Below are 20,675 nucleotides of genomic sequence, written 5' to 3' on the forward strand. Positions count from 1 at the left end.
CTTATTTTGTTTTTTGGAGGGTTTTTTGGCTATATATTTTACTTTATTTTCTTTTGAAGGGGAGATGGTGTTATTTCTTTCCATAGATCGTTAAATCCCTTAGGTTTACTGAGTTATTGCTTAATGTCACATTGATAGGGCACAGCTTTGAGAGTTAGGAGAGAACACAGGACCCGAGAGAGAACAGGACATGAGTCATTTATGTCAATGTGATCTTTCTGAATATGTTTAGTTTTTTTTTATTAATACCTATTTTTTCTACTGCAACAATTTAAATTTCTTTTTATTAAACATTTCTAATGAAAATTTGAGCCAGTATTTTCCCATTTGTGCCTTTAAGAGCACTATAACTATACAGTTGCTTTGTTTTGTCTGTATTATATGTAAATATAAGCTAAAAATAAAATGCTTAACATTTTCTTTTTTAAAAGCCATTTCTAGGTAGTAGTGATTGTGTTAATCAAATATCAGGAAAACTTAAATTGGGAAAAGAAGTCTTAGCTACTCTGGAAGGCCACTGGGTAAGTATTATATATTAGTTTTACAAAAAGAATTTATTCTGTGGGAAAAAATAATTACATTTTAAAATAAAAAGCTTATTTATTCCATTGCTAAAAGCAACATTCAATATAAACTTCAGCTTAATAGCAGATTTTTTGGTATTTTGTTATCAACAATATTTAGTTTTATATATTTTATCTTTCAAAAAAAATTTATTTTTTTTTTTTTGCTATAGAGTCTCGCTCTGTTGCCCAGGCTAGAGTGCCCTGGTGTCAGCCTAGCTCACAGCGACCTCAAACTCCTGGGCTCAAGTGATCCTCCTGCCTCAGCCACCTGAGTAGCTGAGACCACAGATGTGTGCCACCACGCTCAGCTAATTTTTTCTATTTTTAGTTGCCCGGCTAAATATATTTATATATATATATATATATATATATATATTTTTTTTTTTTTTTTTAATAGAGATGTCGTCTTGTTCTTGCTAGGCTGGTCTTGAACTCCTAACCTTAAGCGATCCTCCCTCCTCAGTCTCCCAGAGTGCTAGGCTTACAGGCATGAGCCACTGCACCCAGCCACCAGAATTTTTAAATTAGTAGAAATAGCTAACACACATATCACTTACTATGTAAAGCATTATTTAAAAATGCTACTCATATTAACTCATTTAATATTTAATATAACCCTGTGAGGTGGGTACATAGGTGCCCATTTAATTATTGTTTGTTATTTTCTCCATTTTATAGAGGAGCAAACTGAGGCACAGAAAGTTTAAATAATTTGCTCAAAGTAAGTGGTAGAGTAAGAATTCCAGTCCAGGAACTCTGGCTCCAGGGCTTTTACACTTACTGCCTCTCACGTAGAAGAAAGAGGCCTGGTTCCAATTAGAGTTATATTCTTTTAGAGGAACATGGAAAGGATATAGTTGTATATGAGAGCAATGGCTTTTATTCACTTCTCTGCTGATCTAATTTCATATTTATGTAATTTTATTAAGAGGAGCTTAAATACAGGATCATGGCACTACCTAGATGCACCCTCACTGTGAACACTGAATATATTCTATTTTCTGCATTATAATAAGGAGAAAATGCTGAGAAGTATGAGAGAATGAAATTGGATTTAGGGACTCAGCTAAGTGGCCACATACACTCTGACAAAATTTTTAATTGACTTCTATCTGAATGTCATTTGGAAAAAGATACAGCAGGAGTCTTTTTTTAAAAAAATGAAATTTCTGAAATTTTGCTCAAATGTTTAATGCTCAGAAAGGCTCTTTCAGACGTGTATGTATGCATTTATTCAGTCCATTGATAGTCAACATCATCTCGTAGCTGCAACTAAATATGTGTTCTACTTTGACAGTTTGAAGATGGTTGTTGAAACTTTGCATGTAATGTTTGAAATTTATTAAGTAAAACTTGTGAAATGTCATGAACTTTCTTTGTATTCAACTAAAATTTTTTAATTGACTAGTATGACATTTAATTTTAATGTTTTTGTAAAAATAACAAATTTGGGGCTTTTGGAAAAGTGCTGGTTATATTTGTTTTTAAAATGTGTTTGGAGGATTAAGTAATAGAAAGAAAGTATTAATATATTACTATACTATATAATCCCCTTCTAAATAAAGATAATTCTCTACATTAATTTTTAATTTCTTTAAATGTAGGATAGTGAAGTTTTTATTAATGACAAAAAGACTGATAATTCAGAGGTTTTCTGGAATCCAACACCTGACATTAAGCAATGGAGATTAATAAGGCACACTGTAAAATTTGAAGAACAGGGAGATTTTGAATCAGAAAAGTAAGTGTACCATTTTCAGCTAACTTCATGAAGATCAAAGAGTATTTTTAATCTCTTAATAATATGGTCATTTGCTCACTTTTCTCTGCCTTCTTTCATATTTTAAGTCAACAAAAAAGTTCATCATTTGTGGGATGTTACCATATCCTGTTTTGGTATATGTAAATGTCAAATAAATATAACACAAATCATCTTGTTTTTCTGCAGCTCAAAACTAAAACTTTCCATTTTTTCCTTTCTCTTCTTATTTGCTTCAGTACCTTAAAAACAAAAAAGCATTTTTTGTGATAGGACTAATAAGTAATTCTTAGTTTCTACCTGGTAGCTGATTTCTAACCTGGTTTAGGCATGTAGAACTCTAGGTGAAGGGAGTGGTAAAGAATCTACTTTTGTTCTGTTCTCTGAAACACAAGAATAATGTCACTGGATGGGCTGGCTTCCAAAGGACTTACATTAGTTGGGTAATTATTAAGGCCATAGTTTCTGTTTTTAAGTCATGAAATTCTTGATAGATCACTTATATTTATTATATACACATTGCCCAGTGTTATTCTTATTATATCCCTTCGTACTGGGACAGGGGGACTTCTGTGTAAGAGATACTTTGCTAGGCACTTGATACACATTATGCATCCTTGTCCTCACTACACGTTCCCACGTGTATCATTCTCATGGGGACTCAAGTCTATGTGAACTTTCCCTTCTACACTCAAAATTGAGATTGTCAAGGATGAAAGAATATGTATGCCCCTGTTCTGAAAATTCTGTTTTAGCCATAACCACATGATGTTCTCCATCCAGAGCTAAGGTTTGCCAAGGCAAATGATAATTTTTGAGGTGTGGATTTAATTCATATTTTAAAGATGAAGAAATGAGACTTAGGATAAGTAACTTTAAGTTCACCAGCTAAGAAGTGGCAGATCTAGGATTCAGCCCAAGTCTGTCTGATCCTAAAGCCTTTGTTCTTTCAGTTTTTACATGCTGCCTTCCCAGATGGGTGGAAAATAGATGTTATACTTTTATTTAACAGATGAGAACACTAGTAGGGGAAATCGTTTTACTTTAGTAGACTTTTCTGTTAAATCAGTGGTTCTCAACACTGGCTGCACATTAAAGTTCCCTGATAATTCATGCATGCAAGATTGAGAAGCACTGCATTACACTAATGGATCTTTGAGGCCAGTAAATCTTAAACAGTATATATAACAGTCGACAGGGAAACTTGTTAAAAGTGTAGATTCTTAAGCTCTACCATCTTGGGTCAGCAACATTCACTACCATTTGTTTAATAACCCATGTAATAAATTTCTCTTGCCAAGAAAATTAGTCTACTTATGAACAGGTGTCTCTCTACTAAGACACTGGATTTTTAAAACTTGACTCATTTCTAAGCATATGAGCATAAGTGCTGTCAAAGCCAGAAATCCATATGAGCATTATTTTCTCTCAAGGGGAGAAATCTATTATATATAGATTTGATTTTCTGTTGCTTTTTTAATACTATGTATTAGACTCTGGCAGCGGGTAACTCGAGCTATAAATGCCAAAGACCAAACAGAAGCTACTCAAGAGAAGTATGTTTTAGAAGAAGCTCAAAGGCAAACTGCCAGAGATCGAAAAACAAAAAATGAAGAATGGACTTGCAAGCTATTTGAACTTGATCCACTCACAGGAGAATGGCATTACAAGTTTGCAGAGTAAGTAATTAAACAGAGTTTATTTCAAACAATATATTAGCATAGTTTGTGGCCTTTATTTCTAGAATATTTGTTAGATGGTTTTTTTCCTTAAACCATATATATTAGTGTAAGATTTTAAACTAGATGTTCCATTCATTATAAACTTTATAATAGTATTAATAGCCTATCAAATAAGCTGAGGATCAGATTAGATATAGGAAAATCTTAATATTAGAACTATACATATAATTATTAATGAAAATCTCATAATAGAATAGAAAGTTTTTAAATTCTTTGTTCAGTCATCAAGCAAATTTTTTTTTTTTAATTTTATGTAGTACCCGACCATGGGACCCTCTTAATGATATGATACAGTTTGAAAAAGATGGTGTTATCCAGACCAAAGTGAAACATCGTACTCCAATGGTATGTAGTAACTAGATCTGCCAGGTATATAAATTTATTAAATCTTTATGGCAATAAATATTTAAAATTTGCTTCCAAAATTTAAAATTTGGGGTAAGCAAAATGGCAGAGTACACAGTTCCAAGGATCTTGTTACTCAAAAGAAACAATTAAAAATGATCAAAAGATGTGAATATAATTAATGCCACTTAATTGTACACTAAAAATGGTTAAAATGGCAGAATTGTTTTTATATATGTTGTCACAATTTAAAAGTTTTAAATTGTGTTTCTTCCTTTAACAACCCTAACAGATAGAGACACACACATCATCTGCATTTCCTCCTAAAGGTGGACTTTCCTGATCAGGATAAATCTTTGTATATTTCTAGTTGTACTGCTGACTTCTTTTATCATTTTTAATAAGTTTCTCACTAGTCTTCATCAATCTCCCATTTGAACCTAGTTTAAGAATATGGATTTGTATTCTAAATGTTAGAAAACTTTAAGTCTCCAGCATTTGAAGTAGTAGTATAGATTGAATCCAGAACCTGTCTGCTTATTGTATATTATAGAAATTTTAAGTACATGAATAAGATTTTGCAAAATTATTCCAAGGAATAAGTAATTGGGGATAATTCCTGTTAGAATGGTGGACAGGTAAGAACGTACTTAAAGACTTGTTGACCACTGATTTTCTGTTTTTCAAAGCATGTACATTACCTTGTCTTTCTTATTCTAGTTTCTTCTCTTGCATTGAAGTTTTTATTAATAAATTTCATACTGATGACTGGAATTGCAAAACTGTCAATAGGATAGACTCTAAAGTTTATTATTCTAAGGAAAATTTAGCCCTAGTTGATGGTTTGATATACTTCTGAATCTTGTGCGTGCACTTTAAATGCTTTTAGTAAGTTTAAATAATGCTCTGCAAAGTAACAGTATCATTTCTATTTATTATAAGATGCTTTCTGTATTACGCAACTGTGACTAAAAGTAAATAATTAAAATAACTTTATTGGAAACCCAAAGTTGTTCAATGAGAATGTTTTCAACATTGGGAACAAGATAAGTATGATTTATGAACGCTATTACTTAACATTCTGAGATTATATATATATATATATATATATATATAGTATACTGGTGATACTAGGTGATGCAGTCAGAGAAGTTGGGAGATCCATATTCATATTTGTGTGTGCATAAAAATATCTCTAGATGCAAACTAATAGTGGTGGGTACCTATTTACTGGGATAAACACTGGGTGTATAGAGGTCAGGAGTGGGAGGGAAACCTCTTCATTATATGTTTTACTTTTTGATGTTTGTGCCAAATTGTTTCCTATTAAAATAAAGATAATTTGATTACATGAATGCATCCCATCTTATTTGTTAAATTTTAATTAGACTGTTTCACCTTTGTCTATATTTATGAATATCATGCCCTATTAACAGATAATTTTGACTGTCTTGACAGACAAAATACAGTATAAATTCACATAATATTGATTTTATTTTTTTCAGGTTAGTGTCCCTAAAATGAAACATAAACCCACCAGGCAACAGAAAAAAGTGGCAAAAGGATATTCTTCCCCAGAACCTGATATCCAGGACTCATCTGGAAGTGAAGGTAAAAATATTTATTGCAGACTCTTCACATTAAGAGTCTAATTTTTGAGAAAAATATTACTGTAGTATATTCAATATATGAAATAGCTTTTTATATTAACTCAAGAAGATACATAAGAGTTTTGGTAGGGGCAATAATGGGGAGTACAAAAGCTATTTGAGATCACAGATAAGCTGTAAGACCACCATGAGGTAAAGGCATGGGAAATGAAAAAAGGGGAGTCATACAAATAAGAACTACACTGTAATAGTAGTTCTTAAGCCTTATTAGCCTCTGAAAAATTGTTGATGGTTCTTTAGGCTGAATTCAGAAAGTATTTTTTGAGCTTTGAGCTCAGTTCCATGCTTCAAAAAAGTTTTTCATTCCCAGAATAAATTATTGTAGTGTTTGGAAGTCACGGGCAAGTAAAAATAAAACTATATTAAAAACGTATGGACTACTAGATTAAATAATATGCCATTTCTTGTTCAAGTCAGATAATGTGTAACCTGTCTTGAACTACAATTGAAATATAATCAAGAAAAGATTAAGGTACTGTTTGAGACATTGTGAGAAAATTTAAAAAACTTTAAGCCATAATCTCTGCTAAGTTTACACTAAGCTGGGGAGCCCATTTTCACCTACAGACATAGTACTAAAAGGTGAATAAATGGTAAATAGCAGGAAATTTGTAAATGGTAAGGGATAAAGAGTTTAAAGGAGAGGGAGCACAATTCAATTTTAGGGAAGGTTCTTAGAAGAACCCTGATGAATTACTATGATTTCTAATGGATTTATAGCAATCTAGGCTTGGGGGGGTGGGGTGGGGTGCGCATACTGAAATAGTAGAGGAAAATCAGTAAAGATTTAAATTAAATGAATAAAGATTTAAAAGCAAGAGTCACATAAAAACAGGAGTACCAGTGTGCTAAGATGGGGTATTGGTTATAGTGTTGTTGTTCCTATTTTATAGGAAACTGAGACACAGACTTAACCTGCCCAAGGTCATATACCCCTTAAGGAAATGTGTGTGTGTATAATATATGCAGATATTTTGGCTCCTTAATTCACCCTCTTATCCACTCCACTGTATTACCTGTAATGTATCAGCTGGAATTTATTGAGTAATTAATATATTCTAGACTGTATGTTAAATATGCCTTACAACAACTCTGTGAGGTTGGGTATTATTATCCCTATTTTAAAAATGAAAAAGCTGAGATTTGGAGAGAGGTTAAGTAAGATCTGAACAAAAAAATGGAAAGGAAGGAGTGGATATGAGAAGGGATTTGAAAAAAACCTATATAGCTTGCTGGTTGGCAATAAAAATTTGCAGAAGTATCAAAGCCAACTGAAGAGGTTTAAAATATGGGTAACCAGGGGAATAAAAATAACATTAACAAATAATAAAAAATTTTAAAAGAAGCTCAAAAAGCCAACTTCTTCAAATGTAGACAAACGGGCAAGGGACAGATAGTAATACCTTCCCCAAATTAATAGATATATATATTTTTCTAATTATTTCTTTTTTAAAAACTGGTGCCATCCAAAATTTAATTTGTTTTTACTTAAATATATTCATAATGTTCATGTCTGAAACTTCAAAAAATACAGAGTATTAGTATTATGCTAATCTTGAAGCTACAAAAACTAATGCCTAGGGAAATTTTTATGATATGGGACTCATTAAGTTGAACTACAGATTGTGTTTATGATTACAACTTCATTCTAAATGTCTTTTTAGCTCAAGTAAAACCAAGTACAAGAAGAAAGAAAGGGATAGAACTGGGAGACATTCAAAGTTCCATCGAATCTATAAAACAAACACAGGAAGAAATTAAAAGGTAATATATACACACTGACAGTGGCTATTCATTTGAGTCCAGAGGAGTAGTCAAGAATCCTGTTACGTAGGAAATCATATGCAAACTTCACATTTCTATAACATTGCTAAGCTAAAACAGAACATTGGCCTCTATCATCTGAGGTCTGACATTTATGAAATTCTTCTAGCACTAAAGTACTGGAGGCAAGGGGGAGGTTGTTTATTCTCTGGGAGAGTACAGTTGGTATTTGCTTCATGTTATTGCTGTAGCGTGCTAGGAATGTAGCTGCATTGAGTGTGGAGGTGGGGTTGTTTCTGAGAAAGTCAATTAACAAAGGCTCTACAGTCCCTTTTGTGCATGGCTAATATTTAATTGGAATGTACCAGTTGTTGAAATACTGAAATACTTGCATAACAGTGGGGCTGTGGAGACCTTTGAATGCTCTTGCAGTCCCAGACTCCTCCCCCTACACATCACCCCATGATCCAGCAACTAAAGATTATTAACACTTAGGGGGTTTTCTTAGAGAAGGAAGGGTCCTGATCCTATTCCATTGCTAAGGCTAGCATGAGTTCAACTGGTTGACTCCCGTGCTGTATCAGTTGTTAAAGAAGTTTACTATTAGCCCAGCTGCTTTTATATATTCGGCACTCAGTGCTAGATGTTCTGGATGATTCGGAAAAAAAGGAGAGAAGTTCTCTGTTCTTGGAGACCTTGTGGCTTAAATTTAGTTGCTATTTTCATATCCAGCCTTGTCTCCTCCCATTCCCCTGCACCCATCTCATACTCTAGTCCTGTGAAACTCCTTACATCCGAGAACATGCTGTGCTGTCTCATCTTTGGACCTTTGCCCACACTGAATCCACTTAATTGCCCTTCCTCTCACCTTGCCCATCAAGAATAAATCCCTGAGTTTATTCAAAATTAAACTCAAATGCCACCCTTCTTTATAACATTTTTAATCACTTACCCTGCCCTGTAGGGTTAATTAATCCCTCAACTCAGCTTGCATGGCTCCCTATACATACTCCTTTTGAGTACTTAATACACTACAGACTCGTTATTGTGTTTATCTGTCTACCCTAAAGGGGTCTAAAGGACTATGAGCTGCTTTAGGGCAGGGAGCATGTCTTATGCATCTTGGTATCATCAGCCTTATGTAAAGTGTTCAAGTTTACTAATTTAATTATATTTAAAAATTCATTAGCCTACTTGATTGTTTTGCCTCCTTTCTTTCTCTTTTTTTATACTGGTAAAACACTTTAAGAACAGAAATCCAAAAAAGAAATGGTGGTTCCCTAATCAGCTTTTTTTTAGCCAAAAGCATTTAGAGTGGGTGACATGAGGATAGTGTAAACTCATTTTATGACTAAATTAACATTGTATTTTTGTTAGCATATGAAATGCCTATAGAGCATTCTTCAAGTTGGGAATGTTATGAAATCTATTTAGTATTTTTTCCTGGGGAATTTAGGATTTTCTTCTGCCTCCACCTCTATCTCTCTAAAGATAGTGAGCCAATAAAGAAGCAAAATTTCTGTTTTAAAACCACTGTTATAACAGAGAAGGTTGATATATTTCTATATCATCAAACTTTAACAATTATGTTTGATGCATATGATTAAGTAACATGTTTGGTACAATGTGGAATTTAGATTTAAACAAAGCCTAATAATGGCTTCACAAAGCATAATCAGCTCCCTGTTTGGGTAGTAGTAATGGATTGAACTAGTTACTTTAGATAATGTAATTAAATGCTCTGTGAACATATATTATCAAATTGTGAGTTCTGTGCTAACATTTTTGGCAAATCATTATAAAATTTATTGTTGTTTATTTTTGTAGGAATATTATGGCTCTTCGAAATCATTTAGTTTCAAGCACACCTGCCACAGATTATTTTCTGCAGCAAAAAGATTACTTCATCATTTTCCTCCTGATTTTGCTTCAAGTCCTAATAAACTTCATGTTTAAATAGAAGTTCTCTACAGTTGAATCAATGAACTAGGAAGATTAGATTTGGCCTAGGACCAATGTTCAAGTTGGATTGGTCTGTACTAAAACATCACAATATTTCTAAAACAAAAAACCTAGGAAATAAATGTAGAGGTGTTGACCTTTCATATCTTTTATCTTTAACCTGAAACAAGAGCTATCCTGTTTAGTTATCAAAGTGACCTGTGTGTTAAGTGCCAGGACATTCGTAGCTTTTGTGAGAATGTGTACATGTGAATATAATAAATCCACATGTATACACAGTTGTCTCTTATGTACTCTTACCTGATAGTAGTCTTTGTATTCTATAGTATGTTCTGAGATACGTTAACATTGTTCATAACAAAAATGCATCAACCTTATAAATATATGTATAATAATCTATTTTCTTCATAAAAACAGGCACAAAGCTTTTATCAATAAGGAATTACAGACTGAGAAATGATGGAATAATAGACAGGATTGATGCAATAGACTGTACTGTTAAAATAATTTCCAAAACACCCAGCTTCAATTGTCTTCTTAGAAATAGCAAAAAAAGGCCGGGCGCGGTGGCTCACGCCTGTAATCCTAGCCCTCTGGGAGGCCGAGGCGGGTGGATCGCTCGAGGTCAGGAGTTCGAGACCAGCCTGAGCGAGACCCCGTCTCTACTAAAAATAGAAATAAATTATCTGGCCAACTAAAAATATATATAGAAAAAATTAGCCGGGCATGGTGGCGCATGCCTGTAGTCCCAGCTACTCGGGAGGCTGAGGCAGTAGGATCGCTTAAGCCCAGGAGTTTGAGGTTGTTGTGAGCTAGGCTAATGCCATGGCACTCACTCTAGCCCGGGCAACAAAATGAGACTCTGTCTCAAAAAAAAAAAAATAGCAAAAAAAATGTGTGAATGGTCAGTGAATATATTCAGAGAGACAGGTGGCAAATTGCTTTTTAAAAAGTTTACACAGATTTTTTTAACCCCTAGAATTTAATGTTTATAGAAACAGGTATATATGTACTTATGTGTATATCAATATTAAAAAACTTGTACGCAACTACTTGGATTGATTACAGTACCAGTTTAAGCACTTGTTTAAAAAAGTGTAGTCAAATTCACTGCTGTCTTTTTTTTATGTTTTTTTAAGTCAGCTGGTCCCTAACTTAGGCCAAATTCTAGAGATGTTTAAAGGGCATATGAAATGCTGATAATGGATGTTTTATTCATTATGAAAAATTTCTTTTAGCTTTCATTTAGACCCTAATGTGTTCAGTGAATCAGTAGAATACAAAAATTATAACTACTATTTTACTTCAAAAGCCAAAAAGAGAACAGCAGTAAGACACTATGGTGGCCTTTATGTGTACATTAAAATTGGTTTCTTTAAAATGTGCAATAAGTTGAACATCTGAGAAGAGTATCAAGTTCTGAAGTTTAATTCTTTATTACCCCCCTTTGTTCTTAGTAACTTCTTTCTGTGGCAAAACCACAATTCTTTAAGATTCCTTTTGTTCAGGCTCAGGCACACTTTTTCCTAAGATTTTGTTTGTTTCTTCAGTTTAATATTTTGACATTGTGTTTTTACATACATATTTATAGAACTCAAGAGCAAGTTTTGCCAAGGCAGTTAAATTTAGGAACATATAGTCTTAAAATATGTCTTAGAATCCTGAAAGAATAGATTTTGAAATAATTATTAATGAAAATGAAGGTCAGAGAGAAGAATTGCTCTGGCCACATTTGCCTTTGACTAAGAAGAGACTGTGAGACACTAGCAAAATTACAATCAACTGTTTATGCTGTGATAAATATAAAATCAAGGGATGATTGCTAAATTATGAAAATTAAAATGATAAAAAGAACCTGTTTTCTTTCCCTAACCAGTATAGCTATCTTAAGTACCTTTAGGTTTCTATGAAGAACAATTTCCCATGTTTTTTTGACAAAATAATGTTGTATTCTCTATGTACATGTGAAGTTATTTTTTAAATTGATAAAAGCATAAATAAGGTATACCTATAGCCAGTATTTTCATGACTACATTAGAGTGAGTGGTTTTTTTGGTTATATTTCATATTTGTCAATATAATTTTTGTATTCACATTCTGTTACCAATGTTATGCCCAACTGCCTATTCGTTGATATATGATAGTTTGTAAATACTGTGCAATTTTATCTTTTTTTATGGTTTAAATTAGTGTTTATATTACATATAACTTGATTGGCTGATCACAAAAGTAATTTCATCATTAAACCCTGAAAACTTAAAATTTTTTGTTGGTGACCCACCTCTTAGGGTTTTGGTCTTATCCACTTGTATGTTATTTTTATTTGGTCCAAATGGTGTTTTATTTGTATGGATATCTTCTAAGATTAGAAAGGTATTTTCTTCATTTAAAAAAAAATTCTTCTAGGGCAGATGTTATTGGTTTTTACCCAAAGAGTCAAAAACTATTTCATAAGAAAGAGCAGGGTTATACATGACTGTTTTTAATACACTAAAAGCGTATTTCTAATCCAGTAGTCCTTTTAATGCTTTTAGTTGTATGAATTCCTTTCTGTGAACTGAACACAAAACTCAGGAATTGGTGGCTTAATTTTAGATCAGTGCTTATACTAGGATTAGTATGTGAATCTTTAAAACACATAATTCATTTTGTATTTAGCCATAATATGTAATTGACTTTGAATGTCCTTTACCTGAGAGTAATCTTCCTTCACACGTGGATTCATAATGTGATTTACAGTTTCCAGTTGTCTGAAAGCCTCATAATGGTTTCTAGGATTTACAACTTTATGACCAGTTTTCTTCAAAAAAGTTTATCAAAATTTTATTTTCCCACATGAAAACTTAGATAAGTAATAATTATTGACATGTGCATTTCTTTCTTAGTTGTTAAATTACTATGCCATCAGTTATCCACCATTTAGTAAGAGATGTAGCTGGCCCAGGATAAGGCAATAAATAGGGCATGTGAAATGTTAAGTAAGTTTCAGCAATAGATATTTTACTTGTGTTTCATGTCAGTACTTTTGTGTATTAATTATAAAGGTACAGTGTAATCTTTGTCGTAGCTCAGTTGGCAACTGCATTCCATTGTAAAATTGGCCTTGTAAAATACAACTGTCATTTAGTATTCACGCTTTTGTGCGTTTAAGAAAATATTTTTTGTCATTTTTATGTTACAGAACTATAATATGATTCAAAGTGGTTAGAGGCTTAATTGTCATAAAAGGGTCATTTCTCTGTGTCACTTTATTTCCTTTTATATAGCTATAATATATTTAAACAGTAATGCTGTACTTTTATAAGGGTTTGTGTATTTACCTCTTTCAAATATATTCACTCTCAGACATCACTGAAGTAGACTTGTCAGATTATTCTGAGTATTGTAAACAGTGCCTTTTCAATGGAATTCACACTGTTTTGGGTGTCAACTTGTGCCATATACACACAAAATTTTGTGGAAGGCAGTTTTAACTTTTTGAAGAATATCTTAAGCAAAATTTAAGAAAACAAATATATAAAATTCCATTTTTCCAGTGTTCAGCATTTCTAGTGAGCAATGAATATTTTTGGTTTTTTGTTTGAACATATGGTGATGATGGTATTGATGAGCCATACATTACAGATTATTTTGAATTATGTTAAATGTACAGAAATAGAATATTAGCATTTATATCAGATTTTCCAATTTGATCCAGTAGAGGAAACCACAGAAATCAGTAAGTTTACATTTCCACTTCTATCTTATTTGACTAAGTGGAAAAAGAGATTCTTTAAAATGTATAACCTGCCATTATTATGTAATTTGGTTTCCTTTTGTTCTACCTATCATGGGAATTTAGTACTTTTAATTTGCTTTTTGTTACTCTTAACATACTGTTTTTGTTAGTGTTTAATTGAAGATGGACTGTTAAAACTGTATAGGACCAGTGTCTTATCAACATTAACATATTTAGAAGAGCCACAAGAAACCCTTGACAAATGAATGTGAATATACTTTCTAAAATATTTAGAAAAATTTCTTTATGCATTTATCATGTAAAATTATTTTAGTATTGCAATATCAAAATTTTTCATTTAAAGAAAAAATGCCATGAAACATTTGAACTGATGAGCCACAGAACTTCAGCTGAAATTTTTTCACTTTTTAGCATGCTAAATATACATCTAAGTTTAAATATTGTTTAATGGCCATTTATGAATTCAGGCAGTACCACTGGTCAGTTTTGTATGACAGAATAAAAGTATGTTATCTGCAGTTTAAGTACAGCACACTGTCAAATTCTTTTCCTTAAGGTGCATAGTAAATGTACAGATAGTCATAGGCTACTGTTTTGTAATGTATTACATTTCTAATCTATTATTCCTAACCTACTATAAATGTTTGCAGAGAGAAAAGAATTGAATTTTTCTAATCTGTAAAATGATGCTGACTTCTACAAGTAGGCATTCTAAATAAAATTTTTAAAAAGAGCAAACTGTGATCAAATGACTCTCAATGTAACATGGTGACTAAACTACTTAGTCCTGATTTTAATTTTTTTCCTTTTTTTGTGGGCATAGCTGCAAAGGATGGTGAAGGGCTTGAAAGGAATTTAAGAGTCCCTAAAGTATGCTTTCCTTGGTGCTTTATATTCATTCTTGGATAAATTCAAACTTAAAATAAGTGGAAGTTAGCTAGATTTTATACATGAAGAATCTGAGGCTCAGTGAGGTTAAATGACTCCAAAAGCTACACAGTAAGAGTGACACCCCACTCTTAGTGTAAGAGTAAGAGCACAAGTTTGAATCCATGTCTCCACAGTACACTTAAATAGAACTCTGATAGTAGCACTTCGCTTTTAAATGTTTGGAATATACCACTGCTTGAATCTATGTTGAGTAATGTACCCCTTTGTGATGAATATAACCAGAAGAAAGCATTACTATTAAACTAACATATACACTAAACCCATAGGAAAGAGTTTTTTCCCCTCAAATCACCTTTTAGTCCATACTGATGAGTCAACATCAGATGAGTTCCAAGAAGTCATTCTTTGGTTTTCCTCGACCCTCTTCCTTTCCCATTCTTCCTGGCCTATCAGGGTCCAATTGCTTCTGGCTGTCGTTGGTTCTACCAACTGGGGAGTGTGGAAGGGAGGGGAGGGCCTACAGGTTTCTGCCATCATGGTCATCTGAATAAGGACTAAGGAAAACAGCCCCTCACTCTCAACCCCCGTGAAACATCTACAAGATCATTTACTTGGTCATAGTGACATGTTTTGACATGCTCTGTGTTGTGCTTTGAACATTCTGTACCTCCTGAAAACCGTATGTTATTTTTCTTTTATAATACACGTTATCGCCATTTTTTAAAGATGAGAAAAGAGGGAATCAAAGAGGTTACTTACTGAATGTCACAAGTAAATGGCAGAGCAAACCCAGGTCTGAATCCAAAGCCCATACTCTCCTTAAGTGTGTGTGTGTGTGTGTTTTAATACCTGAAATAGTATGTTTTTTGGATTGTATCCAATAATCTTAGGCCACTGTTTTTAAAACATACTATTGATCACCAATGTAAATAATGAATTGAAGTCCTTACATCCATCATTTCTGCTAAAGAAAAGGTAATTGAGTTGTGGTGGCTGGAGTTACATTGATACCTGAGCCCAGGAAATGTAACAAAGCCCCCTGCAGCAGACACAAAGCCTGCAATTCACGGCCGTGGCCAGCCTCTCACCATCTGCATCTCACCTCCTGCATCTAGAAACTGCTTTCGTGATGGTGAAAAGAGCAATTGATGGGCAGAATGTGGACAGCACTAATCCAAGGCAGAGGTTTTGTCAGAAAATAAGCAGCTTCTGGCGGGTGATGGGAGCCAGCCGAATTCTACCCGCGGTGCCCATTCCCACCTTCACCCAGGTCCCACGACTGTGTTGACTTCGGAGGAAGTTTCCTGGGACACTAGGGGATCTGGGGGCAGCTGATGCTACTGGAGGGAAATAAATTCATGTAGGAAGCCAGGGAAGGGCTTAGGGTTACCACTCGAGGCACAGCTCCTAGAAGTGGCAGCCTCCTTATCTTTGCGGACTGCGGGCCGGCAGCCCCCACCCCTGACAGAACGGCAGGGCTTTCCCGCCAAGCGGGCGGAAAAGCAGCCCGCTCACCCAACCGAGAAGGCCGTACTACCCCGGCTTCCGCTTTGGCTCCTGGCTTCCGGTTCCTCCCTGCCCCTTCCGTTTCCGGCCGCGCCCCGCCCCGCTCTCGGATGCGCCGTGTTCCGCTTTCTGGCGATGAGAAGCGGCCCAGACCGGAAGTTCCATGGCCGCCGCGGCGTCTGTGAAGGCGGCGTTGCAGGTGGCCGAGGCGCTGGAAACCATCGTGAGCGGCTGCGTAGGGCCCGAGGGGCGGCAGGTTTTGTGTACGAAGCCCACTGGCGAGGTGCTGCTCAGCCGGGATGGAGGCCGCCTCCTGGGGGCGCTACACTTAGAGCATCCCGTAGCCAGGTACCCGCGTCCCACACTGTGGCCCATAGCCGGCACCCTAGGCAATCTCCTTGAACCTCTTGTCCCATCCTGAGGCTGAGTACCTGGAAAAACTGACCTCGGGTGACACCGGTGTGCGTGCGTCCCTAGAGCCCCGCCCAAGGGAACGCTCCTGGACCCCAAATCTTATTAACTTCTAAGAACACTTTTCACCCCACCCGACCCTAGGATCTTGGAGTAGAACAAAGGAACTTGAAAAAGCTAAAAGTAAGGATGTGTATCAAAGGGGCAGTATTCTTATTTTGTGCTTATAGCTGTGAAAACATGGTTTTAACTTGATTGAGATGTAGGAAGTCAGCCTTCTGAAAATCTGAGTTTCTTTATTTCCTTTTTGTACAGGATGATAGTGGCCTGTGTTTCCAGTCATCTCAAAAAAACAGGAGATGGTGCTAAAACATTTATTATCTTTCTTTGCCATTTGCTGAGAGGACTTCATGCAATCACAGACAGAGAAAAGGATTCTTTGATTTGTGAAAATATTCAAACCCATGGAAGGCATTGGAAAAATTGCTGTCAGTGGAAATTTATTTCCCAACGTCTTCTAGTGTTTCAGACACAAACATTAGACTGTATTATGGACCAGTACTTAAGTAGACACTTTTTGTCTATCTTTTCTTCTGCTAAAGAGAGAACATTGTCAAGAAGTTCTTTAGAATCACTCTTAGAAGCATACTTTTGTGGAAGAGTGGGAAGAAATAATCAGAAATTTATTTCGCAATTGATGTGTGACTATTTTTTCAAGTGTATGACTTGTGAAAGTGGGATTGATGTGTTTGAGTTAGTGGATGACTATTTTGTGGAGCTGAATGTTGGTGTCACTGGTCTTCCTGTTTCAGATTCCAGGATTGTAGCTGGGCTTGTGCTGCACAGAGATTTTTCTGTGTACTGCCCAGCAGATGGTGACATAAGAATAGTGATGGTGACAGAAACCATTCAGCCTCCTTTTTCGACTTCTGGATCAGAGTTTATTCTAAATTCAGAAGCACAATTTCAAACATCTCAATTTTGGATTATGGAAAGGACAAAAGCAATAATGAAACATTTGCATAGTCAGAATGTAAAATTGCTCCTATCTAGTGTGAAACAACCAGATTTAGTTATTTATTATGCAGGACTGAATGGCATATCAGTGGTGGAGTGCTTATCATCATCAGAAGTTTCTGTTATCCAGAGGATCATTGGTCTTTCTCCACTTGTACTACCACAGGACTTTTCACAGTGTGAAATCTCTAGCACTGCTTTGGTGAAATTTTGTAAACCCCTCATCCTGAGATCCAAAAGTTATGTTCATCTTGGCTTGGCTAGCACACGTACGTTTATACCACACTGTATAGTTCTTTGTGGACCAGTGCAAGGGCTTATTGAACAACATGAGGGTGCTTTACATGGAGCATTTAAAATGCTTCGGCAGTTATTTAAAGATCTTGATCTAAATTACATGACAGAAGCCAAGGACCAAAGTGACACTTCAAGTCCTCTTATTTCTATGAATAGTAGAGAAAGTAACCAGTTACCAGAAATTGGTAATGGCTCACTACAAAGTCCCTGTCAGGACACAGCTGTAAAGAACAAAGATAAATGGGAAAAAACTCAAACATATTTAAAAGTAAATTCAAATTTAGTAGTTTCGAATGTAGAATTAGAAACATATATTCCATGTTCAACAGCAAAACTGACACCAACAGGTACATTCCAAACAGATGAAACAGTTAGATGTTTATCTTTGGGAAAACACACAATAATTGACAACTGTGAACCATTAATTGAGAGTAATTCCACTGTTAATTCAACGACAGAAAACACTATGATAGAAATTTCTTATGAAAATTTAGAGGTCACAAAAATTGCTGGAAAGGGGAGCATGTTACCAGTGAGATGTAAGTTACTGGACATGTGTACTTCCCGGAGTTACTGTTCCTCATCTATGCCAGCAGGTTGTGTTTTGCCAGTAGGGGGTAATTTTGAAATCTTGTTACATTACTATCTTCTCAGTTATGCCAAAAAATGCCAGCAATCAGAAGAAAGCATGATTAGTATGATAGTAGCTAATGCACTTTTAGGCATTCCCAAAATTCTTTATAAATCTAAGAAAGGAAACTACAGCTTTCCACAAGTATATATAAGAGCTCTCCATGCACTGCAAACCAATCAACCCTTAGTAAGCAGTCAGACAGGTTTGGAATCAGTAGCTGGTAAATACCAGCTACTAACATCAGTTCTTCAGTGTTTGTCAAAAATATTAAGCATTGATTTGGTAATCAATGTTAAGAGACAACCTCAGAAAGTTTATGATCAAGATTCAGAAGATGAACTAACATCAGAAGGTTTTTGTTAATCAACCTTTTATTTTTTTGAGACAGAGTCTTGCTCTGTGTTAGTCTGTGTAGGTTTAGGGGGGGACATTTCTTTATAGTTCCTTTTTACGCTTCTATATCTTTTTGCTCCATCTCGCCTTTTTCACCTTTATATATTTAGTTCATGGAATCATTTAATCTCAGGCTTGAATGGGGTCTTCAAATGTCATCTTATTTTAGTTGTTTATAATATAAATGTTAATTTGTTTTATTTAAAATTTTTTCCCACTCAATTTGTAAAGCAATGAGTAAAAATCTCAAAATTTTTTTCAAAAAAGATACAAATTAAATTAGTTTTTACTTTTATGTGGCCTTTGGTTTATTTCTATTTTATTTGGAAAAACTTGGATAGATTTTCACCATCCATATACCATTGAATATATGTTACCAGAAATATGACTGTGCGTCATGAACTCATTTTCATCTTTGTAGTTAAAAGTTAATACCAGAAACAATATGAAATTCATACTTCAATTTTCTCCTGGTCCCTAAAAGCTTGTAAAGATATTTTATGTGTTTTATAGTTTTTCATGTATTTGGTGCATAGCCAGAATTCCATAGTAACAAATTTCACAATTCTTATTTCTAATGTGAATTTACAAATGTTCTTATTTTATTGTAAAAGCTTACAAATGCAAATAATATGCGCTTCTAGCCATGTATAAGAACAGCGTCTTCTACTTTAGCAGTTCTCTGTAACACCCAAAACAGTGCTGTTTACCAAGTACTCAGAATTGCTTGTTGAATAAAACAAGTGTTATCTTTAATCTGTTCCTCTAAATACATGCTTCTAATCTACTTATTCAACAAATTCTCATTTAGTTGGGTTGGGACTGAATTTAGGAAAACTGAAGAAAAAAACTTTAGTTACAGTTGAATAAGTAGTGACTAGTAATGTATTTGAAAAAACTTAACATTAAGTATAGTTTTGCTTTTAAAGATTTATGCTGTGATACATTATTTTATTTCTGTGAACATGGAGAGAATAAATTAACTCTGCTTCCTTTACTGAATTCATAGATGAATGAACCTACTTTAAAATGGCCATATAATTTTTTCCTTTTTTTTTTTTTAATTGCCAGTCAGGTCATTTTGCTTTATTTTGTTGTTGTTGCTGCTGCTGCTGCTTTAAACACTCCTCCATCACTGAAGGCATTTAAAGACTTTTCCAGGCATGCCCAAGTACTTTGCATATGGTAAGCATTTAATAGATACAGTCATGAATCCAGTAGCCCTTTTGTATTTTTGGCATCTGGTCAAATATCTTGCACACAATAGATATCCAGTAAGTGTCTGTTGAGGACCTATTTGATGAATGAATTAGCCCATTTGGTCCTCCATATATGTGGTTATAATTATTTCTATAAACTTTGACGGGCAAAGGATCTGTTTTGGGGAGAAGAAGCAGAATATGTAAAACAGATCTGCACAAAGTAATCTTTTTTCTCTTAATTAAGAAAATCCCTCAAAATGATGATAAAGCTTTCATAGGTTATCCTTATTTACAGAATAACACCAGGGAGTTTACATCAGTGAGTTAGATAGCAGAGCACTTTTAAAGTTGTAATTACATTATACTTACACTCTCAACCACAAAGGATTTGAGGTGACCTACAGTAAAAACAGACCAAAAAAAAGTAGACCTGTTTTACAAAACACACACACACACACACACACACACACACACAATTATGATAAAAATCTGAATGAAAATTAAAGAATGCAGACCAGGGAAAATGTAAAGACAATTTAAGGTTTAGATCATCTTCTTATTTTCTATTGCTACTTAATGAATAATCCCAAAACTTAGTAGGTTTGGATCATTATATTACTTGTCATGCTTCTGGGGGTTGACTAGGCTTAGCTGGACAACTTCCTCTGTATTCTATTGGTTGAGCAGTCATAGAGGTCAGCTGAGGTTCAAGGGAGGAGAACACAGGCCCTACCACTCATTAGGAAGAATGTCTATATCACATTATAAGAAGACCAT

General features: G+C 34.5%; 2 protein-coding genes across 9 annotated transcripts in view; both read left to right on the forward strand.

The window, feature by feature from the left end:
* OSBPL8 (oxysterol binding protein like 8) overlaps window positions 1-10,352 on the forward strand; it is a 148,320-nt gene extending 137,968 nt beyond the window's left edge. For all 6 annotated transcript variants that reach the window (XM_045553330.1, XM_045553331.1, XM_045553332.1 and 3 more), the window contains 7 exons: window positions 432-521; window positions 2,171-2,307; window positions 3,819-4,004; window positions 4,325-4,412; window positions 5,918-6,023; window positions 7,747-7,846; window positions 9,674-10,352. In XM_045553330.1, coding sequence (XP_045409286.1) covers window positions 432-521; window positions 2,171-2,307; window positions 3,819-4,004; window positions 4,325-4,412; window positions 5,918-6,023; window positions 7,747-7,846; window positions 9,674-9,806 — 840 coding nt within the window. In that variant the 3' untranslated portion in view covers window positions 9,807-10,352. The remainder of the gene's footprint in view (window positions 1-431; window positions 522-2,170; window positions 2,308-3,818; window positions 4,005-4,324; window positions 4,413-5,917; window positions 6,024-7,746; window positions 7,847-9,673) is intronic.
* A 5,668-nt stretch (window positions 10,353-16,020) lies between these two features.
* On the forward strand, window positions 16,021-19,655 carry BBS10 (Bardet-Biedl syndrome 10). 3 transcript variants are annotated; one of them, XM_045553337.1, is made up of 2 exons: window positions 16,021-16,292; window positions 16,671-19,655. In XM_045553337.1, exons 1-2 carry the CDS (start codon window positions 16,108-16,110, stop codon window positions 18,664-18,666), a joined length of 2,181 nt encoding a protein of 726 aa, XP_045409293.1. In that variant the 5' UTR covers window positions 16,021-16,107; the 3' UTR covers window positions 18,667-19,655. The 3 variants fall into 3 exon arrangements, with proteins under 3 accessions (XP_045409293.1, XP_045409295.1, XP_045409294.1); XM_045553339.1 differs by having other exon boundaries at window positions 16,110-16,167; XM_045553338.1 differs by having other exon boundaries at window positions 16,201-16,538.
* Window positions 19,656-20,675: the final 1,020 nt, after the last annotated feature.

The sequence above is a fragment of the Lemur catta genome, chromosome 6 (genome assembly GCF_020740605.2).
Source record: "Lemur catta isolate mLemCat1 chromosome 6, mLemCat1.pri, whole genome shotgun sequence".
NCBI lineage: Eukaryota > Metazoa > Chordata > Mammalia > Primates > Lemuridae > Lemur > Lemur catta.

Coding starts and splice junctions, on each gene's coding strand:
- BBS10 (XM_045553337.1), top strand. CDS start 16,108: ATGGCCGCCGCGGCGTCTGTGAAGGCGGCGTTGCAGGTGGCCGAGGCG. Junction 16,293..16,670: donor TTAGAGCATCCCGTAGCCAG/GTACCCGCGTCC, acceptor CTTTTTGTACAG/GATGATAGTGGCCTGTGTTT.